At 40.7% G+C, this 23,204-nt stretch overlaps 11 protein-coding genes across 11 annotated transcripts; 7 read left to right on the top strand and 4 right to left on the bottom strand.

The window, feature by feature from the left end:
- Window positions 1–20: 20 nt before the first annotated feature.
- KL911_004734 (uncharacterized protein) lies at window positions 21–839 on the top strand (the record flags this gene model as incomplete). Its single annotated transcript, XM_043200058.1, has 1 exon — window positions 21–839. One exon carries the CDS (start codon window positions 21–23, stop codon window positions 837–839), a length of 819 nt encoding a protein of 272 aa, XP_043052636.1.
- A 131-nt stretch (window positions 840–970) lies between these two features.
- Window positions 971–5,050, top strand: KL911_004733 (uncharacterized protein; the record flags this gene model as incomplete). The annotated part of the gene is made up of 1 exon (XM_043200057.1): window positions 971–5,050. The coding sequence occupies one exon, from the start codon at window positions 971–973 to the stop codon at window positions 5,048–5,050; it is 4,080 nt and encodes a 1,359-aa protein (XP_043052635.1).
- Window positions 5,051–5,167: 117 nt separating this feature from the next.
- KL911_004732 (uncharacterized protein) lies at window positions 5,168–6,280 on the bottom strand (the record flags this gene model as incomplete). Its single annotated transcript, XM_043200056.1, has 1 exon — window positions 5,168–6,280. One exon carries the CDS (start codon window positions 6,278–6,280, stop codon window positions 5,168–5,170), a length of 1,113 nt encoding a protein of 370 aa, XP_043052634.1.
- Window positions 6,281–6,794: 514 nt separating this feature from the next.
- KL911_004731 (uncharacterized protein) lies at window positions 6,795–7,601 on the bottom strand (the record flags this gene model as incomplete). The annotated part of the gene is made up of 1 exon (XM_043200055.1): window positions 6,795–7,601. The coding sequence occupies one exon, from the start codon at window positions 7,599–7,601 to the stop codon at window positions 6,795–6,797; it is 807 nt and encodes a 268-aa protein (XP_043052633.1).
- A 224-nt stretch (window positions 7,602–7,825) lies between these two features.
- On the top strand, window positions 7,826–9,556 carry KL911_004730 (uncharacterized protein; the record flags this gene model as incomplete). Its single annotated transcript, XM_043200054.1, has 1 exon — window positions 7,826–9,556. The coding sequence occupies one exon, from the start codon at window positions 7,826–7,828 to the stop codon at window positions 9,554–9,556; it is 1,731 nt and encodes a 576-aa protein (XP_043052632.1).
- A 157-nt stretch (window positions 9,557–9,713) lies between these two features.
- Window positions 9,714–11,700, top strand: KL911_004729 (uncharacterized protein; the record flags this gene model as incomplete). Its single annotated transcript, XM_043200052.1, has 2 exons — window positions 9,714–9,885; window positions 9,971–11,700. 2 exons carry the CDS (start codon window positions 9,714–9,716, stop codon window positions 11,698–11,700), a joined length of 1,902 nt encoding a protein of 633 aa, XP_043052631.1.
- A 435-nt stretch (window positions 11,701–12,135) lies between these two features.
- Window positions 12,136–12,681, top strand: KL911_004728 (uncharacterized protein; the record flags this gene model as incomplete). The annotated part of the gene is made up of 1 exon (XM_043200051.1): window positions 12,136–12,681. The coding sequence occupies one exon, from the start codon at window positions 12,136–12,138 to the stop codon at window positions 12,679–12,681; it is 546 nt and encodes a 181-aa protein (XP_043052630.1).
- A 69-nt stretch (window positions 12,682–12,750) lies between these two features.
- Window positions 12,751–15,666, bottom strand: KL911_004727 (uncharacterized protein; the record flags this gene model as incomplete). Its single annotated transcript, XM_043200050.1, has 1 exon — window positions 12,751–15,666. The coding sequence occupies one exon, from the start codon at window positions 15,664–15,666 to the stop codon at window positions 12,751–12,753; it is 2,916 nt and encodes a 971-aa protein (XP_043052629.1).
- Window positions 15,667–15,778: 112 nt separating this feature from the next.
- On the bottom strand, window positions 15,779–16,930 carry KL911_004726 (uncharacterized protein; the record flags this gene model as incomplete). Its single annotated transcript, XM_043200049.1, has 1 exon — window positions 15,779–16,930. The coding sequence occupies one exon, from the start codon at window positions 16,928–16,930 to the stop codon at window positions 15,779–15,781; it is 1,152 nt and encodes a 383-aa protein (XP_043052628.1).
- Window positions 16,931–17,069: 139 nt separating this feature from the next.
- Window positions 17,070–18,251, top strand: KL911_004725 (uncharacterized protein; the record flags this gene model as incomplete). Its single annotated transcript, XM_043200048.1, has 1 exon — window positions 17,070–18,251. The coding sequence occupies one exon, from the start codon at window positions 17,070–17,072 to the stop codon at window positions 18,249–18,251; it is 1,182 nt and encodes a 393-aa protein (XP_043052627.1).
- A 270-nt stretch (window positions 18,252–18,521) lies between these two features.
- Window positions 18,522–23,099, top strand: KL911_004724 (uncharacterized protein; the record flags this gene model as incomplete). Its single annotated transcript, XM_043200047.1, has 1 exon — window positions 18,522–23,099. The coding sequence occupies one exon, from the start codon at window positions 18,522–18,524 to the stop codon at window positions 23,097–23,099; it is 4,578 nt and encodes a 1,525-aa protein (XP_043052626.1).
- Window positions 23,100–23,204: the final 105 nt, after the last annotated feature.

Here is a 23,204-nt window from a genome sequence, read left to right as displayed (position 1 = left end):
GATTACCGCCAGAATTTGATATGTCTGCTCCTCCCCTCGAATCTGCTGTCAACCATACGAGATTACTCAACGATAAACGAATAATGTCATCACAAGACTCATCATGTTCTCGTGCTGAGGATATAGATGCGCGTACTAGAAAAAGACCTCGAAATCTAAAGCAAACACACTTTTTCACCAGTGTCCGAAAAACGATTTGTTCGGAATGTCAAATGTCATATGTGCAGCACTTGAGATCCGATCGCGAATTGCATGAGAAATATCATCGGCGCGCTATCGAAGGAGTAGAGCTTGGTCCAACAAATACTTTGACTTGGAACGCAATTGAGCAGCATCAATTGAAATCCGGACTTGATGGAAAGATAGTTGAGGTCAATGTTGAATCGTCTAAGGAGATTTCGGTTGCAGAAGAGCTCCTCGATATTGTCAACCAAGTGTTGAGTGCCCCCAAAGATAATAGGGGCTGGTCTTCTGACCCAAATAGAGGCAAGGTATTTCTGTTTGTGATCAGAAATAAGGCCGTTGGAATTTGTTCGACTGAACGAATAACCGAGGGAAAATGGATGGTCTATGACACAGGAGAACTTGTTCCAAAACAGAAACTACCCTTAATTATCGGGATTTCACGGATATATGTTAGTCACAAATACAGAAGAATGGGTATAGGGCTTCGCCTGTTGTTTGCCGTTCAAAAACATAGTATATATGGTTTGAGGCTGACAAGGTATCAAATTGGCTGGAGTCAGCCTAGCGAGTTTGGAGGCAAACTTGCTCTTTCCTTTAATGGCGTGAAGCACAAATCAGGCAAGATGCTTATACCAATCTATGAGGAACGATAAAAATATGTTCATGACAAGACTTGCTCTACAACTTCGTTTCGCGGCTGTGCTAAATGGAAAGTAAATAATTTTCGTGTTGTTTACAATAAGAATCTCCCTCGTATCAAGGATTTCCCACTTCATATCTCAAAATGGCGAATATTACTGGAGACGCTTTGTTCCGTGCAGTAACGTCCAACGACGAGAAGTTTGCATCACAGCTAATACTGGAACTCAAAGCTCACATAAAGAGAGATCTTGTTAATTTGTCTCACGTACCAAAATATTTTGAGGCACTAGTGTTGGCATATCACAAACCATCCCTGACTACAAATTCATTTTCGACTATTTGCCATTTGGTGAAACGTGTGAGTATTCAAGATTCAAAGGTGCTAAAACTTGTGGATTTTCAGGTTGTGCCCTTTCTTATAGATCGCCTCAATGATGAGAAGCCATCACTCAAAAACACAGCAAAGAAGGCCATGTTGACTTACTGGCAAGCTGTGCCGAATGAATTTGAAACGAGTCTGAAATCTTATGGCCTGCATCACTTTGATTTATCAGTGAGATACGAAGTGCTAAAAACGCTCTGCGAAGTTGTGGACAACACCCCCGGATTCAGTTTCAAGAATTTTCTTCCGGAAACGGTAATGTTGCTGGATGATAAAAGCCACGAGGTTTCCAACGCTGCATTTGAATTACTAGTCTTGGTGTTCAAGATTGTTAACCCTAACAATAGAACAGCAAAAAGCGACTTGATTAGTCAACTAGTTAAATCTAGAGTATCTCGGTCTCAGTCAATCAGAGTACTGAACCACATAGATGACTGCTTGGTGGCAGAGTACACCAAGCTACTGAATCAAGCATCTTTTGTCAGCGCGGGACCTATAAAAGTTACCACATCAATCATTTCAAACCAAAAAACTAATACCTCCAGATCTGACTCCGAAAGTAAAGCTCATGATCGACCAAAGTCAAAAATAGCAGTGAGCAATCATTTACTTAGGACTCATGCTTCCAGCATGCAACTACGAACAGCATCAAATGAGAATTCACATAATGAAGCTTTGAGAGATGTATTTGATAAAAGCGAACAAAGTATATTCGATCCAGAAACTGAGCCAACGATTTCAGAATTCCTGAAAGGAGTACCTCTCTATTCTATGCAAGACTCATTAAAACCCATTAATTTTAGTGGAGAAGAGCAACTGTCAGAGAAACTCAACTCGTTGAAAGCACCTTTTCAAGGCAAAGAAACCGAATTCAACTGGACTCTTAGAGAGCAGGCAATTGTCCAGTTACGATGTATCATAAGAGGCAATGCAATTACGGAATATCAAGAGCTGACCGCACAATTCTTGAAAATGGAGAAAGACTGTATATGCAAAGCTGTGTCTTCGCTGCGCACTACCCTTTCAAGCCATGGATGTCAGTTATGCAAAGAACTGGGCATCCGCTTTGGCTCGTATCTAGACAACGGGCTAGTGGATTCACTTGTTGTGTCATTAATCAAACTCACGTCATCTCGCAAGACAATTTCACAACAGAACGCGAATGCAGGCGTCATAGGTCTACTCATAAACTCTAGCTACAACCAGAGACTAGTAAACCAGATTACGATCGCGGCCCAGGATAAAAATGCACAACCCAGAGCTTACGCAGGAACGTGGCTTCATATTTTACTAGTGAAGTTCAGACATAACAAATCTATTCTCGACAACGCTGGATTTCTGGATCCTGTTGAAAGAATCATTGCTAAAGGCGTGGGGGATCCTTCACCAGCGGTTCGAGATTCAATGAGAGCTGCTTTCTGGTGTTTGAATACTATTTTCCCTTCGATATGCACTCGTATAGTGAATCGACTAGACAGCAGCACTTTGAGAGCTTTGGAAAAAGCTAAACCAAAGCCAAACCATCAAGTCTCAAATCAGAGTTCCATGCAAAAAGCGAACAATCGGCCATCAATGAAAGAACTTATCTTGTCAAGACAGAAAGAAGCACTTCACTCAAGCGCGAAGAAAATAGGAAGTGAAGCAAAGACGGTAGCTCGTAAAAGAAGTTCAGATATTATTGATGACGGCTTTTCTGAAAAGAGAAATAACTCTCTAAGTAGGGTTATTTCATCTGGATCTGATAACCGGGACCATATTCAATACAATGAGAAAGAAAATGAAGATTGTGAAAAGAAAGAGGACCATACAGGTACATTCACTCTCAATATACCAGTCGATAAAATTCGACGGCATACAGAAATATATGACCTTGACTCTGAAAACGAAAAGAGAGAGCGCCAAATATATGACCTTCTTTCTTCCGACGAGAAAGGCGATCAAATTGAGGGAGTCAAGAAACTGATGAATGGGGCCGAAACCTATTCATTGAGAAAATTCAGCTATCTTGCTAACAGATTATCGGTCATAAATCCGTCCGCATTTTTTGATTATTGTGACCATCCCGACTCGTTCCACAAACTGTGCTCCATTTTGGAACCCGAGAACTCACTTCGCATGATTTGCTGCTATAGCGTGAATCACACACTCTCAAGTGAAAACTTGACGGCCATGGCAGAAGTATTGCAATCAAGTGGATTGGTCAGCGCACTTAATGCTGTTCTGGACCTTTGTATTGATGCCTCCAGCTGTGATGATATCAACCTGTCGATGCAATTCGTGAAGAACAGAGTAAAATTTCTGGACACTTGCTATTCAGTGGTTGATTACTTGTTGAGGCAAAGTCAGGGCAAGCTGTATTCACATGAAATCAAAATGCTTTTGAGAAGATTATTCAAAAGCTGGGAAGTTGTTCAGATGGAACCGACAAAGCTAGTCTCAGTTTTAGAAACGGCTTTTGAAACCTATAAATCTGATTTTATCCAATGCTTCAACGAACATGAGGACAGAGTTTTGAAAAGAGAATTGAGAAACAAAATGGCTTTCGAATTTCAGAAGAGCGTTGAGTCGCCATCATCTTCACTGCACGAGAATTTCGACTTGGCAGAAATGGAGGAGGCCATTGCTGACGGACTCACTATGGTTGTTGGAAATAAGTTTGAGCGTTCTAACGATGTGAAATCCGACATGACAATGATTATGCCAAATTTTAAGAAACAAATGAACTCCAGAAATCAGTCAGAACTAGAAAATCCATTTGTTGAGATCATTAACAATCAATCTGTTGATTTGAGACCTAATTACGACATATCTCAGGTATTTCAGGACCAAAACGAACTGGTTCGAGATTCGAATGGTCCTGAATCGTTAGATGATAAGATGGAAACCGATAGATTGCAAACTATGTCTGACAACACTCCGGATCTAAATCAATTGACCATAGCAGATAACGTGAAGGACAGTTGTGCGGAGGGGAAACAGGGTGATATGAAGGCACCTATTTTACCATCTAAGGCTTCCGATGAAATAACTTCCGCCTTGGTGTCGGCAGATCCCCTCTCACAAGTGACTGGCTTGGCCAAGGTTGAAATATACAACGACAGTAATCACATCTTGGGACTAATGGACTCATGGACTGAGTTTGAAATCTACAAAATCTCTAAGATATCCTATGATGTCTCAAAATCGGAATTACTTTTAGAGAAGCTTTTGAGAAAATCTATTACAGACAAAGAGCTTTTTGAGTTGGCATCTTTGTTAAACCACGAGAAAGTCTATGAACTCAAAGCTGTGCAGCAGGCAGCTCTGGATTATATTTCTTCTAGTCCTTCTTCCGATCACATGTCTGCATGCCTTTTGATCCTACGATTTTGCATTTTGAACAACAACTGGTTTGAAATAGGGGAGGTATTCCATAAATTGATTCGGTTATACTCTGAGTGCGATAGCTTGGTCGATCCCGATGAATTATTATTTGCTATTTCCGAAACTTTAGATCTGATTCCTTTTTTGGAACTGTATGTGGAAGCGCTTGAAAACAGGAACTTGATTAGTGTTGCAATGCAAGTCCTCTTGCTAGACAATCTTCGAAAACACATCTCTCCTGTCGAATTGAACCAAGAGCTTGTCTTTAGATTGGACATGATTTTTTACAAGTTTCTACACTCACAACATACAGCAATTAGGAGATCAGTTATAATGATTTATGCCGTTTTTCAGAATTTGAAAGATCAAGAGCTCCTGGATCGGTCGACTGCAGAACTTGTCAATGATCTTCTTCTGAAGAAGCTCAATGAGTCAAAGCTTAAGCTAGTCAAAGAGTATACAAATGAAGTTCGATAGATCACTACATTAGTGCAAGTTTGAAACATGACCAAGCAGAATACTACCAAATGGTTGACGCATATTTATTCACGCTCAGTATATACAGATGTAAAGCCTCGAGGTATTAAGGTCTACTCAATAAAACAACTCTCCCTCATCGACAAATAGCGGTTTGAAACCTTCATCACTTGGAACGCGGGGCTCAAGTGGTTTGTAAAGATAGAATGCTTTGAGAGCACTGACGCAACTTCGAATACGAGCCTCTTTCAAGGACGTCCCTTGTCCTTCTCCTAGAAGATTATCTCCGCTGAAGCAGCCAACAATGAAAGTTGGTGAACTCGATTGTCTACCTGTTTCAGAAATGAGCCTGATGGTGGGAGGTTCCATATTTTTTGTTTTGAGAAGCTTTGCTAACAATTTCCCTGGCTCCTCAAACCCCAGCATCGATGGTATGTCCACATTTCTTGATAAAATATGTTTGTAAATAAAATCTTTGGTTGCTCGCTCACCGTCTGCCGCAAACACACCAGCCACAATTGCTCTCACACTATTTGCATATGCGGTGGCAGCACTCAAAGAAGTCTCCGATGAGATACTATACTTTGTAATGCCCGCTTCCACTTCTTGTGCCTGCCTGTCGTATCTAAGTTTACCAAATCTAAACAGTTTCGGTTCTTTAGATAGATACTTTTCAAGATTCGTACCCGAATCTTCCTCAATGCCCCAAACGTTTTTCGCAACGTCATGAAGCGAATAATCGCCCACATATGCGTCAGTTGCAGTTTTCAAGATACCAATGGGAAGTCGAGGGTAAGTTGTTATGAGATACTCTGTTGTATAATAAGAAAGCATGCTAGATCCAAAAAGAGCCATTTGATGATTATCAACATACTCATTGTTCTTCATTTTAGAGGTGAGAGCTCTCACAAGGGTTGATTTTTTGAAATTCGGTGAAAGATTCAATCTCGCATGCAAAGCTAATATGGCGGGAATTTTCTGGGCTTCGTCTTCGGATACCTTTAGTTTATACGAGATTCTCTTGTAGTCACCGAAGTTCGTGGTCAAATCAGGTGTCTCCAAATCGCCGCTGTTCATCCGGACATTATTGGCTTTCTCATATGAGAACTTATGAACGGGCTTTGGTTTTGACTGCGACACAAGGTTGCTCAAAGGTGATATGGATACGTGTCTCAAAAATCTCATGGTTGAGATGCGTATGCCAAAGAGTATACGAGGCCTGTGATTCATTGGGTCAGTGAAAGGGTTTGTACGTTGGTGTGATCCACTTTAAAAAAAGTCGGTGAAAAATTAAGTACATGGAATTTTTTGTACACGCACGATATGCAAAAACAGATATATATATATTTGAATGAGGGGCTAGACATATATACTTCCGAATTTCTAATGGTTAGTACTTTTCTCTTGCTGTCTCATTAACTCAAGGCGCATCAATTTATACCTAAGTGGGTTAGGCCACCGACTGGTGGCTGGTACCATACGCCAAGAAATCACACTGTCAACGCGGCGATTGCTTTCTCAGCTTACGGTGTGATCATGTACTACCTGTACCTCAAAGGTGAGGAAAACACGTATGATCCACAAAAGGTATACTCCATGGAACATGTGAAGAGATGGGAAAGTGCAGTTTCGAACCAGAATAAATGAAGAGCTTCGCATCTCACTTTAGAAGGTTTCCTTTTCATTATTGGCAGGTATCATTATCCTTATCTTCATAATTCTACTAAAGAACAATAAAAATTTATCAATATAGGTAGACTTCGCATTTTTCGTTCATGGATAGTACCTTTCTGACTAAAGCGAAGGACTCATCGTAGTCCCATATATTTTGCAACTTTGAGTCCAAGAAAGAGGAATCACAGATGATTGCATCTATCATTTGAGAGGTTACCGGCGTGTTTTCGGTCTCAAGAATTCTGGATATTCTTCCAGGGGTACCAATGAGAATTCTAGCCTTTGACCTCTTTAATGCTTGCAGGTCGTCCCTGAGTTTGTTCTTGTTGATTAGTTTAAAAGCTCCAGTTGAAAGAGATTTCACAGCACGAAATACATCACATGCTCGAATGGCTGATATTGTTATAACCAAAATATATCCCTTATCTTGAAGAACTCTTTTCAATTGTGTCTGAATGTAGTTTTTGTAATTACCCAAATTTCGCTCAAAAGCAAAGCTTTGCGAATCCCTGATGGCAGATCTACTAATGTACAACTCACTCAACTCCAATGGAGACAGATCAGGAAAGCGTTGTCTGATCTTAGCAGCAAGCTTTTCTGCTATCACATCGGGTAATTCCTTGGCAAGATTTCGTTTTTGTTCCATATCAAGTTCCATCTTTTGCTTCTTCTTTTGAGCCAGCTTATCACTTTTATGCTTACGTTTTTTTCCAGCGTTGTGCGCTTTGTGATCTTTCGAGTTCTTGTCATGTTCTGGTTCGCCGTCCGGATCTGAATTTGAGGTCTTTTGACTATAAGCCAAAGTCTCTATCCCATCGCTTGAGGAGTTGTAACTATAGTCAAGTCCGTCATCCAAATCATCACCGTGTTCCGACATAACTAAAGGGCCTGCCTATTCCTAAAAAATTCAAATTTTATTTTTTCTGTGTGGCTAGAATGCGGGCTGGTGCCTTCGAATGTTTGTAGTTTTTTGCGTTGATTTAGAACATCTGCTACCGACTTCAACTTTAGACGTCGGAACATCAATATTCAACCAAGGTTTGAGCGGAAACCTTCAACTCCTTCTTTGGGATGGTGCATAATCATACTAATTCACGTGGCATGAGCTTAAATCAGTCTCCTTCCAAATTTGAGGACGCGATTCAAGTAGACAATTCTCATATGTCTCCCAGCGAACACAATGAAATGGGCTCTTCACACGAAGAACCTAGAGGTTTGCACTCGAGTGTCCAACCATCAGAAGGTTCCAAGATCCTGAATACTCCGGCTCGAGTCAACTCGCTATCAAAAGTTGAGCTAAGTACCATAACTTCCTTGACGGAATATGAAGATGCCTCTATTGTGAAAACTCCTCGACGAACAACTCAAAGACCATTACGAACTCCGTCTCGAACTCCGTCCCGTCCCAATACACCCAACCGAACTCCCAGAAAGCCAACGACTCCCATAACACTGCAAGCGATTGCTGATGGAGCAACTCCACGTCGGCATCGGCTGCTTTTGTCGCTTTCAAAAGGTAAGGTGAATAAAGGCTATTCTCCTCGTAAGGATTTGCAAATGCTGGGGCGACTATTGACGCTGGAAAAAGAGGATGTGCGGAAAAAACGAAAGACACAGCATGAGGCCGAACAAAGTAATGCATTGGAGATTTTGTACGCAAAACTTGCGCCAGAACCCACAGGAAAGGCCGAGTCTGGAGAATTATCAGGGGAACTGTTGTCTCAATCAAGGGATTATTTAAGTACACCTGATAGATCACCAAGGAAGGGGCGATTATCAAGTAGACTATCTCTTGAGGCCTCATTCGGAAATTCAAATGTGGCTCTACCTGAAGCAATTATTCGCAAGCAGGGAGATTTTGATATTGATTCCAACGAAGGCATCTTTGCCTCTTCTAACGGAAACGAGCCTGTCTTAGAAGACATCGACAACTTCAATATCGGAGGTGAATATGACGCATTCAGTAGTGACGATAGTGATGACAATGACAACCTCAGCGGTGAGCGACCAGAGACAGAAGATCTATCGCTTTTGAATGTACATTCCCAGAATAAGGTTCCTTCTTTTGTCACCATTAGGAAAAGAGCAAAAGAATCACAGCCCGGCTCTGGCAAACAACCAGTGATCTCGCTGGCTATGATACGAAGTCTCACACGATGGCTGCTAACTGAGAACGACTTGAAAAAGCTGCAGTCTAAGGAAGCTCTGATTGAACTCCAATATATCAGTGAAGAGTTTTTCAGACAGGAGCTCAATGATCTCGAAAGCTATATTGAGCATGCGAATCGTAGAACAGTCAGTTATGTTGATATCAAGCTTCTGCTGCATCGTGCACGGCTTGGTTCGTCTTACGATCTATTTAATTTCGCAGATAGAGCCACGTCGATCGAAAATGACATCTTGAACTTGAGCTCGCAGATTTTTGATCTTGAAATCACGTCGGAAATTGAGAAGCTTCTCTACAGAGACAAAATTCAACGTTCAAAGAGAATAAAAAGACAGCTTTTCAAGGACAAAAAAGAGATTAGGAGGCGACTAGAGCATAACTTTCAGGATGAACGCTTAGGCTCGTCTGATTCAATGAGCGATCTGGAGGAACAAGAACACATGGAAAAAATTGAAAGACGCACATTGGGGAGCCCCGGTCCCAATAGGGGAATATCCACCACTATCCACACTTTGGAAGTTAACTCTGAAACTGACTTAGCAAATGAAAATCAGTTTGATTCACACTTGTATTTGCGAATAGAAAATGATGGAACCTCTAGTGAAAACTCGCTGATTATCCCACTAGAAGAAGAGGATAGCGAGGAACAAGAATTAGAGAAGTAAGAACAAAGACGAAAATGTTCTCATCGAAGAATGAAATATAAGGTAATGTATGTGTAAGATCAGAGAAGATGTTTGCTTTTGAAAAAGTTTTTACACCAACTATAGACAGCAGGATTACAAACAATATAGTTAGTAACTGATTTTGAAAATTTCGTCCATGCTTTCTCTCACATCTTACAATATTACTACTGCTGGAAAGCGTTCTGCTAGATATCTTTCCCTGACTTCTGATCTTGCCAAATTATTGGAAACCAAACCGTTACATCCTGTTGTGGTGGTCGGTGGTGGTCATGCAGGAGTTGAAGCTGCTACAGGCTCTGCCCGCACAGGTGTTTTCACTACCTTAGTGACGCCTGATATAAGCAAGATCGGCGTGACTTCATGTAATCCTGCCTTTGGGAGGCATCGGAAAAGGTACATTACTTAAAGAGGTTGATGCGTTGGATGGCATTGCTCCTAGAATTGTCGATAAGTCTGGAATACAATTCAAGATCTTGAATAGATCACGGGGAGCGGCTGTTTGGGGTCATCGGGCTCAAATTGACCGGAAATTGTATTTGACTGAGATGCAGAAATTTTTGAAGGGTTATCCTAATCTTAAAATATTACAAGCAAGAGTTGAGGACCTAATTCTTGACCCATCCACAAATGAAGCCGGAGGTAAGATAGACTATAGCGCAAAAATTTGTGGAGTGGTCTTGTCTGATGGAGACATTTTGCGCTGTGAAAAGGTTGTGATAACAACAGGTACCTTTTTGAGCGCAGAAATACACCTTGGGTTAGATACTTGGCCTGCCGGAAGAATAGGAGAAGATCCGTCTTATGGTTTGAGTAAGACCTTCCGTGAGGTAGGATTTCGTTTAGGGAGATTGAAAACCGGAACTCCTCCGAGAATATCTGCTAAAACTGTTGATTACTCGAAGGTTGCGCAAGAGCCAGGCGATAGTCCTCCAGAACCAATGAGTTTTCTCAATGAAAATCCAGAGATTGAGCATCAACTTCTATGTTATTCGACGTACACTACCCCGGCCATGCACAAACTAATACTGTCAAATCTGGACAAAAGTGTTCATATTAGGGAAACAGTCAAAGGTCCTCGATATTGTCCTTCTATTGAATCTAAATTATTAAGATTCTCCGATAAACCCAGACATAGAGTGTGGTTAGAACCTGAAGGATTGGACACAGATGTGATGTATCCAAATGGAATCTCATGTACGATGCCTCCCGATATTCAAGATGCCATGCTCAAAAGTATCATTGGACTCGAGGAAGTGAAAATGCTCCAACCGGGTTACGGTGTTGAATACGACTATGTTGATCCAAGAGAATTGAAAAGAACACTGGAGACTAAAACAATTTCAGGCTTATACCTAGCGGGCCAAATCAACGGCACGACAGGCTACGAGGAGGCTGCTGCTCAAGGCATTGTGGCAGGTATCAACGCAGGCTTGCAATTCCAAAATAAGACGCAACTCATTTTGGATCGATCTGATGGCTATATTGGAGTACTTATCGACGACTTGATTACAAAAGGTGTTGAGGAGCCGTACAGAATGTTTACCTCAAGATCAGAGTTCAGAATAAGTGTACGTGCTGATAATGCAGACCTGCGACTCACGCCTAAGGGACATGAATTTGGTTGTATATCTGTACAACGCTGGGATCATTTTAATAAAGAGAATAAGCTCTATCAAGAGAGCCTGGAGTTTCTCAATGATTATAGGCTTCCATCACAAGAGTGGGCCAAACTCGTACCTGGTCTAAGAATTAGGACAGATTCAAGTTACAAATCTGCATTTGAATTACTTCGGTATGAAAACATATCACTAGACTGCTTGATTCCCGTTTTACAGAATAAATCTCTTGAAGCGCTCCCGCGCAAAATAAAACAAAAAATCGATATTCATGGAGATTATCAAGGCTACCTAGGTAGGGAAAATGCACAGATAAGAGCATTCAAAAGTGACGAGAATCTGGTCCTTCCAATGAACTTTGATTACACCAGTATGTCATCTCTTTCCTCAGAAGCAAGGGCTCTGCTTAACGAAGCAAAACCTGAAACGATTGGACAAGCACGGAGAATTCAAGGCATTACTCCCGCAGCAATTTTCGACCTCTATCGTTTGGCCAAACGCGTTTGACTATCTGTAAATATTATAATATCAAGGACAAAGAATACTCATACTATTCAAATAAATAAAGTCGACATTGAACAATAACAATATCAAGCATCAGATGCCATGGTTCATCATCTCCTCATCTGTGCGTCAAGTTTCGAGAAATCCGAGTAGAGACTTCTTTGGGTGGGGAATCCCAAGAACCTATGCTTCCATTCATTAATGGCATCTTTGATTCCCCAATTTAGGTTGCGATCTGCTTCCCACAAAGCCCAAGTACCAACAAGTGTGCCCGCTGCAACAGGTTGTCTCAAAAAGAAGAAGAATAAAACTGCTGGTCTTAAAACTGGGGCGTACATGAAGGAAAGTAATCGATTCAGTTGATAATTGAAATTGAGGAGTAAGTTACCCGGTGAGACCGCCTGTATTTTTTTCGACCCGACGATCTTGTAAACTCTAATGTCCGATAATAAAGCAGCAGAGGTCAACAGGACAATGTCATCTACGATGTCAACTGAGTTCTCTCAATCACAGCAACAGAATCCTCAACACATAGAATTGATGTATAGGTCATCCCAACAGCCGCTCACTGGGGAATACCTTGATACTGCTGAATATCATACATCGACATCGACAGATCAATCGCCGCTTCCCACTACGCCATCCCCGCCGGACCAAGCACGTACGTCCTCCGTAACGTCACAAGCTCAGGCCGATCAACCTTACTACGTGAATGCTAAACAATACCATCGCATTTTGAAGCGAAGAATAGCGAGAGCAAAACTCGAAGAAAATTTAAAGATTCAGCGTGGACGCAAGCCTTATTTACACGAATCTAGACACAAACATGCAATGCGCAGACCGAGGGGTCAGGGTGGTCGATTCTTAACTGCTGCGGAAATCGCCGAAAAAGAACGATTGGAAAAGCTGGAAGACATGCAAAAAAACAACGAAGAACTAAACCAGAATCAAACACACCAGGACTCTGGAGAAAATGTCGAATGATTGACGTACGATAGAAATGTATAATACTAAACAATCTTAGTTATTGTGGCAAAACCTGCGATATGTAGTTCATACAATTCTCAGGCTTCTTGCAAGTTCCTGTTCTGGCTGATCAAGATTCAGAAGAACATTTTGAATGTTTGGAAAGGATGCAAGTTTTGATTGAAGATACGCCAAAATCATCTCCTTTGAGCTTATTTCCTTAATTGGGTCAAAAGGCTTTTGCTGAATAGTATTCAGTTTATTGAAACTGGATCCAAACGAAAGTTCATCATTTTCCAGCTCAAGCAAAAGCTCAAGATTTTCATTGAAGTCTTTGTAATTTCTGATGCTATCAGATGCGGTTATCTTTAGCAGCTTAGACAGCACAAGCTTAAAGGCGTCTTGACCTATAACTTGGGCGTTTTCGGTGATCAGGCTGCTGAGGCCCACTATCAAGATTTTTTTGTCAAGCAAATTATTAAATGATTCAATTGTAGGGACGATGACACCCATAAGAATCTGTTGAAACACTCCAGGCTGAACACTCTCTATAAATTTAATGACAAAAGAAGAATCAAGCCCATTTCTTTTCAAGCAAGGATCGCTTGATGTTGGCAAAGCAGCAATGGAACTTAAGAACACAATGAATCTTTTGACAAATTTATCTGTTCGAACCGTCTGTAAACGTGAAAGCAATATCATCGCCACCTCTTTCAAAAAGGGCTCCAGGCAAGACATATCAATGCTTAGTAAAATTGTTTCTAAGAAGTCAAAACCCAAATGGTCGTTCAATTTCGAAGACACGAGCTTTTGGAAGACTCCTAAGATTGGAGTTAAGCTTGTGGCGGATATAAATAGTGAAGGTTTGAATTTGATGATAGCTGCCAAGAGCCTTTCAATCGCTGGGATATTTGCCCTTAGTTCCCAAACCGCTGGAGAACAGAGAGGCTTAATCAGTTGCTCGTATTCAGGTGGCATCTCGGAAGATTTTGGATAAACTTCTAAACAGTATGAAAGAATCTGAAATGCGTAAGGAATAAACTCGTGGATGTCTTGAGCTAATATGGAGAGCATGCAAGGCTTGAGCAGATCGAAAATCTCTATGATTTGATTGTTGTTGTAACGAATTAGTACACAGATTGATTCAAATGTGTAGTGTGAAAATTTCGGATTTGAAGGGTTTCTCCCAATAATGTCAACAATCTTCATGAGCTGTTGTAAAAGCTGTGGGGCCTTCTCGCTCAGTGAGTCTTCCGCAGTGAGAAGAATCCTCATAACGCATTTCATCAAAAACTCATTCTCTGCTAGCTTTTCTGGTGACTCTCCTTTCCCAAACATGAGCCTAAACAGATTTGTAAGAAGATTATTGAATACAGGCACTGGTATGTCAGTTTTGCTAAAAAGCAACTGTTGGTGGCTTGAAGGGTTTCTTAAAGATAGGATCTTTTCAATGGTGATCGCAGCGTAGGTATACACCACATAATTGTCGTCTTGAAAATGTGAAGATAGAAGTGGAAATGCTTCTATCAATTGTTGTTTTGTAAGCTGATTCCTGAAAGTGAAAATGTACTTAATTGCATCAACTTTCAGAATTGGATGAGAGGTTTCATTCACCAGATCTTGCGCCACATATTGTGAAAAAAACTCGACCACGTCCACCAGCAAATTGGTAGAAGTTATACCTGCATTCGTAATCGATCCTTTTGCAGCAATGGAGCTAAACAAACATATCGCCAAATCTTTGGACTTCCAATTTGTCGGATTGGACTGGAAGCTTGCCAAATAGTGGTTAACGTAGTTCATAACCACTTGAGTGACGTCCTGCTCCTTATTTTCTTTTAAAGCTCTCAAAAAATCTGTGGAGGCTCTTCTTCTTGTGTCGGAGTCGGAGCCTTCGAGGTCTCTTCTTGTATACTCGATAGGATCGTCTTCAAACAGCTCCTCATCAGACTCTCTTATCATCACGTTTGGTAAAATAATCTTTTCAGTAATTTCCTCCAATGCTTTTTCTGACTTCAACGTGCTATTGTATTGCTCCAGGGAAGCAATAATGGTGAGAAACTGTAAGGCTTTTGAGGCCAGAATGTCATATTTTGGCTGTGTTCCAATGGAACTAAGCAAATCCCAAATTGTCCTAATAAATTCTGTGATTATACTGCCCAGCTCCTCTTGGTATCTTGTAGTGTATAATTGGATTAGCTCGCAACAGCTTGTTTTCACTTGAGTAACAATATCTATCTGTTCTGCTTCATTGGGGTCTTCAAGTAATGGGTTTGAATATTTCAAGTATTTGTGTATAACTGCCATACCTTCCTGTAGATGATCTTCGAAGAACTCTGGAATATCCTGACAATTCAGATCGTAATAAATTTTAACCAACAACAACATGTTATCAAGCAAAAGTTTAAGATTCTCTTTGTTTGAGATATTTTGATCGATAAGTTGATCGACCATCTTTAGGAGCTCCAAAAATGGTTGGGCAAAATGTGAGAGCACAAGATTGATTTCAATATAGAGCTCATTGGAGCCAAAGAGAGGTCTCCATCTTTTGAAAATTGAATGAGCAACTTTCAAAACCCCCTTATTAGTGTGCATGTCGTCCGGAGACAATTTTTTCACAAGTTCCTCTATGAGGTCCGGCCACAATTCAGGAAATTCCGATTCTGCAATGAGGGAGACTGCCTCGCCAATTTGGATTTGAAGAGAATCAGGCAACTGAATCATAAGTGAGATGATCTCTGCTTTAATCATCTTCACGTCCTCTGGATGAAGCCGATACACACCTGTCTCATCGATCCATTTCCTCTTAATCAAGTTTTTGAAGTACAATGAACCTGCCAACCTCACAGAAGAACTTAGATCATTGGCCGCCACTACGTGTAAAAGTGTGGACGGAAACCCCTGTTGATCTTCAACGCTTCTTAAACTTTTCTCCGCAAGTTTTGCGGTAGACGGTGACAACGACTGTGCCAATAATTGTGATACAGATGCAATATCGGTCATCAGAAAAATTGACTTGTTGAAGTTGAAAACAATTATATATATTATTCGCGAATTTTCAATCGTCATCGTCGTACAGCAAAATCTACACTATATTAAAAAGATGTATAAATATCTAGCTGAAAAATTTGGCAAACTTTTGTCTCTTACTTTTCTTCTCGTCTTCTACAAGCTTTTGAAGCATGCACAGCTCGCTCTTTATCCCCTGATCATTGGGACACAGTATACTTGCTTTTTGGAGAAATTCCAAAGCAGCTTCAAAATTCTTGAGCCCTCGATAGGCCATACCTAAGCGATACAATGTCTTTGATGTTTGCGTTTGTGTCATTGGGACATCTTTATCAATTTCTAATAGGTACCCACAATAGTCTATTGTAGTCTGATAGTCGTTCATTTGAAGTGCCACCAATGCCAGATTGAGGTATATCGTTTTTTTAAGATTTAGAAATCTCTCATGATATTCAGGGTTTGAATCTGGATCCGGAATCAGCTCATTACAATACCGCAAAGCCTTCTTATATTTGAGGAAAGCATCTCGCAATCTCTTTTGCTTTAATAGTAATGATGCCGATTCTTTTATGACTGTGCTAATCTTGTAGGTTATTTCAGGATTGTCCAGATCAAAAGCCTCGATTTCATTGTCATCAGGATACTCTTCATAAATGTCTCCTCCAAGAGAGTCATAGCATGCATTATAGCACGGAACAGGATCCCCATGGTCCCACTTTCCACAATCGACAATGAGAACCATTTCTTCTTTGACTGGTAACCAAGATTGTGAATCGCCATGTTTGCTACCCATGACGGATACTCTTTCAATTTCTCTGACAACTGACTTTCCATTCCTTACTTTCCCAAAAACTGTGTATTTCCCTGTCAAGTGAGGAGCTGCTAATGTGTTGATGAAAAATTGTGAGCTAGTAGAATTGACAGCGCCCTTATTCGACATACAAACTAAAAACGGTTCGTCTATGGCCTTTAAATTTTCAGCTTCATAGAAATCTGCTGTGTTGATTGATGTTCCACCTGTCCCTAAACTATCGGGAGGATATTCTTCTAGCTGGGTTATCTTGTGATCTGTATCTCCGCCCTGAATCATGAAATTCTTGATTACTCTGTGGAAGCAGGTATCTTTGTAAGATTTATTCTCGCATAGTCGCAAAAAATTCTCAGAAGCTTTTGGAGCACTCTCAAAGTCAAGCTCAATGACTATCCGTCCAACATCCCAGGTTCCTATGCGAATGTCAAGATACGCAAAAGTCTTCATTGTACTTAAAAATAATCATATTGGATTATCCGATTTTTGGTAAACTTTCGGCATAAACACCTTTGCATTGCTTACTTCGAAATGCGAAATGTGGGGATTGGAATTTTTGATAGTTGACCATCCATCCTTAGCTCGGCTCATGTTAGTCTCCTCAAGAGTTCTGGATAGACCAACAGTGGGTTATATTAAAAGACACCTATCGAATCTCGGATATTCAAAACAAGATCACGGAATATTCTGGCACGAAGAGAAACTCAGTAGAGCCAGGAATGATTGCATGGATTTGCTACAAAAACATGATGTTTCCTCGTATCTCCTCTCCAAATTCTACCCCAAGGAGTTTCAAGACATATTTCTTGTAGTAAAAGCTTTCAATTCGAACCTAGCAAAGATCGCACTGGGCTCGAGTATTGAAAGCTACCAGTTTACCAAATTGAAATTTGGATTCTGGCAGGAACAACTTGATCGTTGTGAGCGGGATATGGATATTTCAGACTCCTCCAATAGTATTCTTCCAAGAAATATGGGGGAACCAGTTGTTACATTAGCGAGAGAATGTCTTAGAAAGGGAATTAGAGTAAATTTTGAAAACTTACGTCAAATGATTGCCAGCTACCAGCACTTTTGTACAGATGAGGGAGTTCGAGGCTTCAAAGACACATACTCAATTTGTTCATTTGGTGAAGGAATATTTTCACAAATGAACTATGCTCTTCGAGATGCTCTATTTTCTCCAAAATTCCCTGAAACTTCAAGATTTTCTTTGGAACTAATGGACTGTAGTGGGAGAGAAAGGGTAGAAATTCTTTTGAATGACATTTATGCTCATATTGGACAATCTACAGCCATTGCGTCATTTTTGCTTGGATCCAGATATTATGCAACTTCAAGATCTCAAGTCCTACTACCTCTTGAGTCAATTGCAAAACGTAATATATCACAGGAGGACGTACTTAGATATTTACAGTCTGAAGACCCAGACCAAGAGATAGACGAAGAAGTAAGAGAAATTGTATTCGACGTTGCTACTGTTGCTAATGATCATTTGTTGACTGCTCGAACAAAGTTCAACGATCTCAAAGGTGAAATACATGATTTGGTTGACAAGGAAGGGAGCCTGGAACTAAAACTAGGATGGGAGCAGTTGAACCATGGAGTTCCCGATGCTATGTTCCTCCCGATGATGAATGGGCTCCCCACAATTTGCTTTCTCGAGAAACTTGAAAAGTACGATTTTGAAATCCGAAATCCTAACCTCAGTATCAAAGACTGGAGGCTTGCTTGGAAAACATACAGGTCTTATAGCAATAGGGTTATTTAAAGGTATTGCGTCTTATCGTCTCGTTTCGGTGCTCCTAACCGATCACATTTTTTCTAAATTAGCGTGGACTTTACGAAGAAAAACAGAAGTGTTAGATAGAATCAAATAGCGTTGAACGAATCGAATGTACAAGCATCCAAAGTACTGCTACCATTTGAGAACGACTCGATTCCTCCTATAGACTGAGTTACAATACTGTTGTGCGGCGATCAATTGTAAATTCAATTATTAAGGCAAATTAAGACACTGATTCGCGTTAAATCACGTATCATGAGTGACAAGCGACTTTCGACGGTTGATCCGCTCTCTTTAGCAATTGAAGAATGTACATTCATTACTTCTGTTATGAGGAAGTCCACAAAGTCGGCATCCAGTGGGCCATTATCTACACTTCTTGGGACACAATTTGGCAAAGAGAGTACACCATATGGTGAGGACGAGGGATCAACACGTCTCTCAGCCTTTTTGAAGTCTGGAAACAAGATCAAAGAGGATGATCACTTTCTAAGTGGATTCATCGAGTTGCGATCTATGCTGAGCGAACTGAAAACAATCAATGACATTGATATGTTGACACTCCTCCAACCGTTCCTTCTTCTGATCAAATCACCTATCACATCTGGCTACATAACGGACATTGCGGTAAGTTCTTTGTCTAAGTTTGTCAGGTATGGAATTGTGAACGAGAATTGTGCGAACATTTTTCAATGCTTGGGTCAAATAGTTTCCGCGCTGTCACACTGTCGTTTTGAGGGGTCCGACCAAACACAAGATGACATTTTGCTGATCAAGATAATTCAGCTATTGGAGTTGATAGTTACGTCTAATCTGGGTGACCTCCTAACCGATGACTCAATGTATGAATCTGTTTCGACATGTTTTTCCTTAGCAATTAATACCAGGAGACGTGAAATCCTCAGAAGCGCCGCAGAGACCTCTCTTATTGGTATAACCGAGAAAATATTCACCAAATTGAGATACATCCAAATCGATTCTGGGATTGACCACAATGTCAAAACAACTGAGGTTGAACTAACTGCCACGACAGAAACTGGAGAACTACCTAACGATATCATAGGAGGTACCGAGTATGGTGAAAGTCATGATTGCGCTGTCAAGGATAAAGTGAGTGCAGACGAACTGGCTGAGACTGGAATACAAGTCAGAAATAGCCAGGAGAGCAGCAACTCTAGTGCACAGTTAGATCATGATGGTTCTCAAGATCATAAAAGTTATGGCGACGATCAAAGTTATTCAACCGCGGGAAAAACAAATCTTCCGATTGCCGATGATGATCAACTTCCATTTGGAATTCCTTGTATGAAGGAATATATGAACCACACGATTGAAATATTATCCCCAGATAATCAGTTCAGATTTACCGAAAGTTCTAGGGTGTTGGCACTGAACATACTTAACACCATTGTGGAGGTCTCTGGTGGTGTCATAGTCCATCATCCTTCTCTTTTCCAATTAATCTCGGATAGAGCTTGTCATCATCTGGTACAGCTCGTTCAAACTGCGGACTCTCCCTACTTGCTTACTCTCGCAATGAAGCTCTTCCTGAATTTGACTCTCACTATGAACCATTATCTGAAGATACAGATTGAACTTCTTATGACTACAATATTTCAATGTATGGTGGCCGATTCGAAGATGTTGGTCAATGATTTGGATAGAAATGTTGAGAGGATCTTTGAAATGGGACAAAAAGGAACTTTCGAGGTCGAACCATTGAGTGCAAAAGAGATCGAGGAACTTGGAGCTGAATTTCATACAGGAAAACTCCCCGTGATCAAAGAGATATTGGCGGAAACTTTGAGTGTATTATGGGTACGCTCACCTTTATTCTTCAATTCATTATTCCAGTCATATGATTGCGACTTTGATAGATCTGACATGGCAGAATCGCTGCTGAAATTACTCTGTCGGTTGTCGGCATCTGAAGTCACGCTGTTTACTACTTCCAATGTACCTTCCATCTGTATGGAAGGTGTTGTTTCGTTTGTGGACGGTGTCTACGAGCGCACCAGAACAGCTTCCAAAGCTAACATTGAGTTTGAAAAACTTCAACCAAACCAACTGGTTCTGCAACAAATTAAGAAATCTGACTTTATTGAATGTACCAAAAAGTGGAACGAAAAGCCGCAAAAGGGACTTGAGATGCTTCAGGAAAAAGGATTCATTCATGATATAAATGATGTGAGCGAGGTCTCCAGATTCCTTTTTGAGAAATCCGGAAGAATTGACAAAAAGAAGCTGGGCGAACTGCTAGCCAAGCCCTCGAATACTGAGCTGCTGAAGGAATTCGTCAAATTACTTGATTTCCGAAACTTAAGACCAGATGAGGCGCTGAGAATGTTGTTGAACAATTTTAGATTGCCAGGAGAAGCACAGCAAATTGAAAGAATTATTGAAGCGTTCAACGAAAGATACATTGCATGTCAGGATTCGGAAGCTATATCACCAACTGCAGAAGATGGCGACGAGAAAGTCACCCCAGACCAGGACTCGCTGTTGGTCCTTTCTTTCTCAATCATCATGCTGAACACAGATCTTCATAACCCAAATGTGAAAAAGCCAATGACTCTGGAAGATTATCAACGCAACCTCAGAGGGTGCTACAAGGGAAAAGATTTTCCCGAATGGTATACTGAAAAAATCTATCACTCCATTAGAGAAAAAGAAATCATCATGCCGGAAGAGCATCGGGGGACTTCAAAATGGTATGAAACTGTCTGGCATTCTCTCATTGCGGAGCAGGCTACCAAGATGCTAAGTGACGACGTCATTGTTCGGGAAGATGATAACTTAGAAGATTCTCTCCAATTCGACAAGGTATTGTTTGAAAAGACAAGCAAATATATCGTCAGCACACTGGTCACAATGTTTGATGATGCTACTCATGACAGCGTTGTTACAAGAATGATCTCAACCGTCGAAAAATGTGCTGCAATTGCGTCATACTTTGATATGAGGGACTTAGTTGATCACATTATTGAAATTGTTGCACATTTGACAACTCTTACCGGCGTCAAACCTTCTGAGTTTGCTTTGGAATCCAGAGAATCTCTTCCTATCACTGAGCTCAGGCTTGAAAAAGAAAATGAGACAATCACTGTCAGTTATTTATCGGTTCTCTTTGGACGAGATTTTCGTGCTCAATTGAGCACCCTTGTGCTTTTCCGCATTTTGAAGAAATCCAATTTTAGAGTGTCAAAGCACTGGGATTTTCTTGTGAAAATTGTATTAACTCTTTTCGAGAACGGACTGATTGAGCCAAATCTGTTTCCTGAATTCCAGAAAAGGATTGGTTTGGGTAAACTGTCAAAACCAAAACCAGAATTTCAATTTAGTCGCACTAAGGCCCTGAAAGACAACGGTTTATTTTCCACTTTCTCTTCTTACCTGAAAGGCCTTTCTGATGATACTCCCGAACCTACAGACGAAGAGATTGAGTGTACTCTTTCAGCCATGGAGTGTATTAAGACAAGCAACATCAGTTCTCTGTTCAGAAGCGTTAGCAAAACGTCACCTGAAAATATTAATGCTCTGGTATCAATTTTGCTGAAATCAATTCCAAAGAAAGAAAAGACCGATCCTCGGCTTTTCATACCCGAGACTCTATTTATTCTGGAGATTTGTGTTTGCTATCTGTTATTGACTGGAGACTCGAAGCTTGTCGTTGAAATACTGAATCTATGTGACGAGATTTTCAGTCCCGCAGAAGACTTTAGGATGGGCTGCCTAGTCAGGGTGAATGCTTACAAACTTCTGTTGTTGCACAACGGAGACGACTCGAATGTCGATCTTCTCAATAGTACTATTGACAAGTTCTATGATATTGCTGACAAAAATCGAGACGCTCTGATGAAGTACGGATCAGTAATTCTGCATCCGCTACAAATGTTGATTCTAGTGAAAGGCACATGGTGTCAAAAAATTTTGGCAAGGAATAGCAAGTACTGGTCTCTGATCCGCATATTTGCTTCTTCCCCAAAAAATACGGAGCTCGTTTATCAGTTCATGCGCAATCTTGTGGAAACCCTCCCTGAGATAATCACATATCAAAATTATATGGATGTTTTGGGTCTGCTTGACGAAATTTCGGCAGTTGGCGCGTATGGAGCACAATGGGAGCAAGAATATGATAAACTCATTGCAAGTGGCCATAAGGTAGAGAAAAACAAAAATCCATTCCAGGAGTTGGTGGCAACGGCTACAAAGTCAATCACGTTGACCTTAGGATTAACAAAGCTGTTCGATTCAAGCGACTTTAGATCCACAGTCCCGAATGATACCGATAGTTCATCTATTTGGTATCCTTTGATTGAAGCGATTGCTCATCAGTGCTACAACCCATGCAGAGAGCTGAGATCTCACGCTTTGAAAGCACTGACAACATTGCTTATTTCTTCCGATTTACCGCTGGATTCTCTCTCTCCTGAGTTGGTCTTGGATGCGGGTTGTATACGTTTGTTACTTGAGTTGCTAAAGCCAGATGTGGAAGGCACAGATGCAGAGGGAATGATCAAAACACAACACGATGTGCTCAATTTAACTTGCAAGGTGATCCTAATCTACAAATTCACAGACGTTAATGCGGTCATCAGTAAAGTTCTGGCTATTTCTTCTAAGTTCATTGTCAAAAATCGTCATCGTCAGAACTTTAAGGATGAGGTGCTTGAATTTCTGAAAAATATGTTACTTGTTAAGAAAGAGCAAGTGTCTTTGGAAAATTTAGAGAAGCTACAAATTGATAAATCCTTGAAGCAGATGATCGACGGAATAAGGGAAGCGGAGGATACAGATGGGAAAGAGAACCTCAAAAGCAGTACACAAGAATAGACTAGACAACTGAAAGGTCTGTCAACAGGTTGTCGAAAAGAATAAGGACCACGCTGCCAAGATTCAAATAGGCAAATAACTTTAATTCTAATTCTAAAACTATAT

The sequence above is a fragment of the Ogataea haglerorum genome (genome assembly GCF_019207285.1).
Source record: "Ogataea haglerorum isolate 81-453-3 chromosome Unknown 81-453-3_NODE_15_length_226208_cov_100.181872, whole genome shotgun sequence".
Classification (NCBI taxonomy): Eukaryota; Fungi; Ascomycota; class Pichiomycetes; order Pichiales; family Pichiaceae; genus Ogataea; species Ogataea haglerorum.
This window is presented reverse-complemented; position numbering and strand designations above follow the sequence as displayed.